Genomic DNA, 1,894 nt, shown 5'->3' with positions numbered 1-1,894 from the left:
TATTTACACTCAAATTATCAGAATTACTTAATAATTTTCCTAATGCTTTTTTTCCTGATTTCCAGTTATATACATTTTTTTTTTTATTATTTTTTTCTTTTTCTTCTTCATCTTCCTTATCACTTCCTTGAAATATATTTTGAATTAATCCTATAATTCCATCTTCTATTCCTTCTTCCCTATTTTCTTCTAAATCGGTATCACTACCTTCTTCAGTTGCACAAGAATTATCTTCGCTACCATACTCATTCGCCTCTTCCATTTCTGTATTTTTTTCTACATCACAATTTTCATCGCTTCCAGATACAACATCTTCATTACCGTATGCAATTTGTTCTGGAATTCCTCCATTGCTTTCTGCCTCACTTAATTCTTCACTTTCATCACTGTTATATTTTACAGATTTTTGTGTTCTTTCAAATAAACTTGTAATATTTTCCTGATCTCCATGAAACCTTCTTTTCTTTATATCATTATTATCATAATCAATATTTTCTTCATTTTCTATTTCTCTTCCATCATCAATTATTTCTTCCATTCTTTCTTTAATTTCTTCTTCAATTTCTTCAAGACCATGATAAATATTTTCTCTAATTCTTTCTTTATTGTAATCAATATTTTCTTCATCTAGGTCACCATTTCTACCATTAAATTCTTCTTCAATTAGTTCTATACCCAAATGAGTTTGGTCTTTAGTTCTATAATCATTTTCTTCCTTATTTCCTAAATAATTTTTATAATATATTCCTTTATCTTTTGAATTTCCATTTACTAATTCAATCTTTTCTTTAGAAATTTTATTACAAAATGAATCATCATCTTCTATATAATCTATTTCTTCATAATATCCATAAGGTACATATGTCTCATTTTGTGAAATCATTTGTTCACAATTATAGCAATTGTTACATATATTATAATTATTATTTAATAAATCATTGTTATTATTTAAATTATTCTTTAGGTTTATATTATGTTTCTTACAGTTTGATTGATTTTTTTTGTTTTTTCCATTATAATATATATTACTTTTTTCTTCTTCTTTTTCCCTTAAATTTCCTCTTTTTTTCTTTTTTTTCTTACATTTTTTCCTCTTTTTATTTATCTTCTCATTATACTTTTTCTCTTCTTCAGAATCATCTGACGTTGTACTATATTTTTGTTCATCACTCAAATTATCATCACTTGAGGAATAATCAGATAAACTTCTTATAGAATTATTTATAATATGTTGACTTGGATAATCATACTGATTATAGTTTACACAATTCTAAAATAAATAAAATACAAGAAAATAATACAATATAACACAATAAAATAAAATAAAACACTTATATATACATACATATATATATATATATATATATATATATATATATAATTCAATTAATAAATTATATTAAATAGATATAATACTTACCAATATATTTAAAAATAAGAATGTTAAGGTGAATAATATTATACTTCGAGAAAGTAATGAATTTACAAAATTCCAACTTTCCTTTTTTTTATATTCATCTTTTTTACTAATGGTATACATAGGGGAATTATTACATTTTAAACATTTCATATATAATAACCTATTAGTTTCCATATAGTTGTATTTACAAAAATTACCCATAATTTTTATAATTAGAATTACATGAAATAATAGATCTTTTATAATATTATATTTTCTTCTTATTGTCAACTACAATACTTTTCTATATATATATATATATATATTTATTTATTTATTTATTTATTTATTATTTATTTATTATTTATTTATTATTTTTTTATTTTTATTCTTCTTTTTCATATATTCTCTTTTTTATTCTCTAAAATCTTCTTCATAGAATTAATACAAAAACAAAAGTATTTTAAATAAAAAAAAAAAATAAAAAGATAAAAA

At 20.9% G+C, this 1,894-nt stretch overlaps 1 protein-coding gene across 1 annotated transcript; it reads right to left on the bottom strand.

Moving 5' to 3' along the window:
- PRSY57_0016000 (serine/threonine protein kinase, FIKK family) lies at positions 1-1,621 on the bottom strand (the record flags this gene model as incomplete). Its single annotated transcript, XM_020114235.1, has 2 exons — positions 1-1,270; positions 1,421-1,621. Coding segments are annotated over 2 exons (1,471 nt in total), but the record flags the coding sequence as incomplete, so codon positions are not given.
- Between the last annotated feature and the right edge of the window lie 273 nt (positions 1,622-1,894).

Source organism: Plasmodium reichenowi (genome assembly GCF_001601855.1).
Source record: "Plasmodium reichenowi strain SY57 chromosome Unknown, whole genome shotgun sequence".
In the NCBI taxonomy this organism is placed as follows: domain Eukaryota; phylum Apicomplexa; class Aconoidasida; order Haemosporida; family Plasmodiidae; genus Plasmodium; species Plasmodium reichenowi.
Note: the sequence above shows the minus strand (reverse complement) of the source record. Positions and strands in the feature narration are given on the sequence as shown.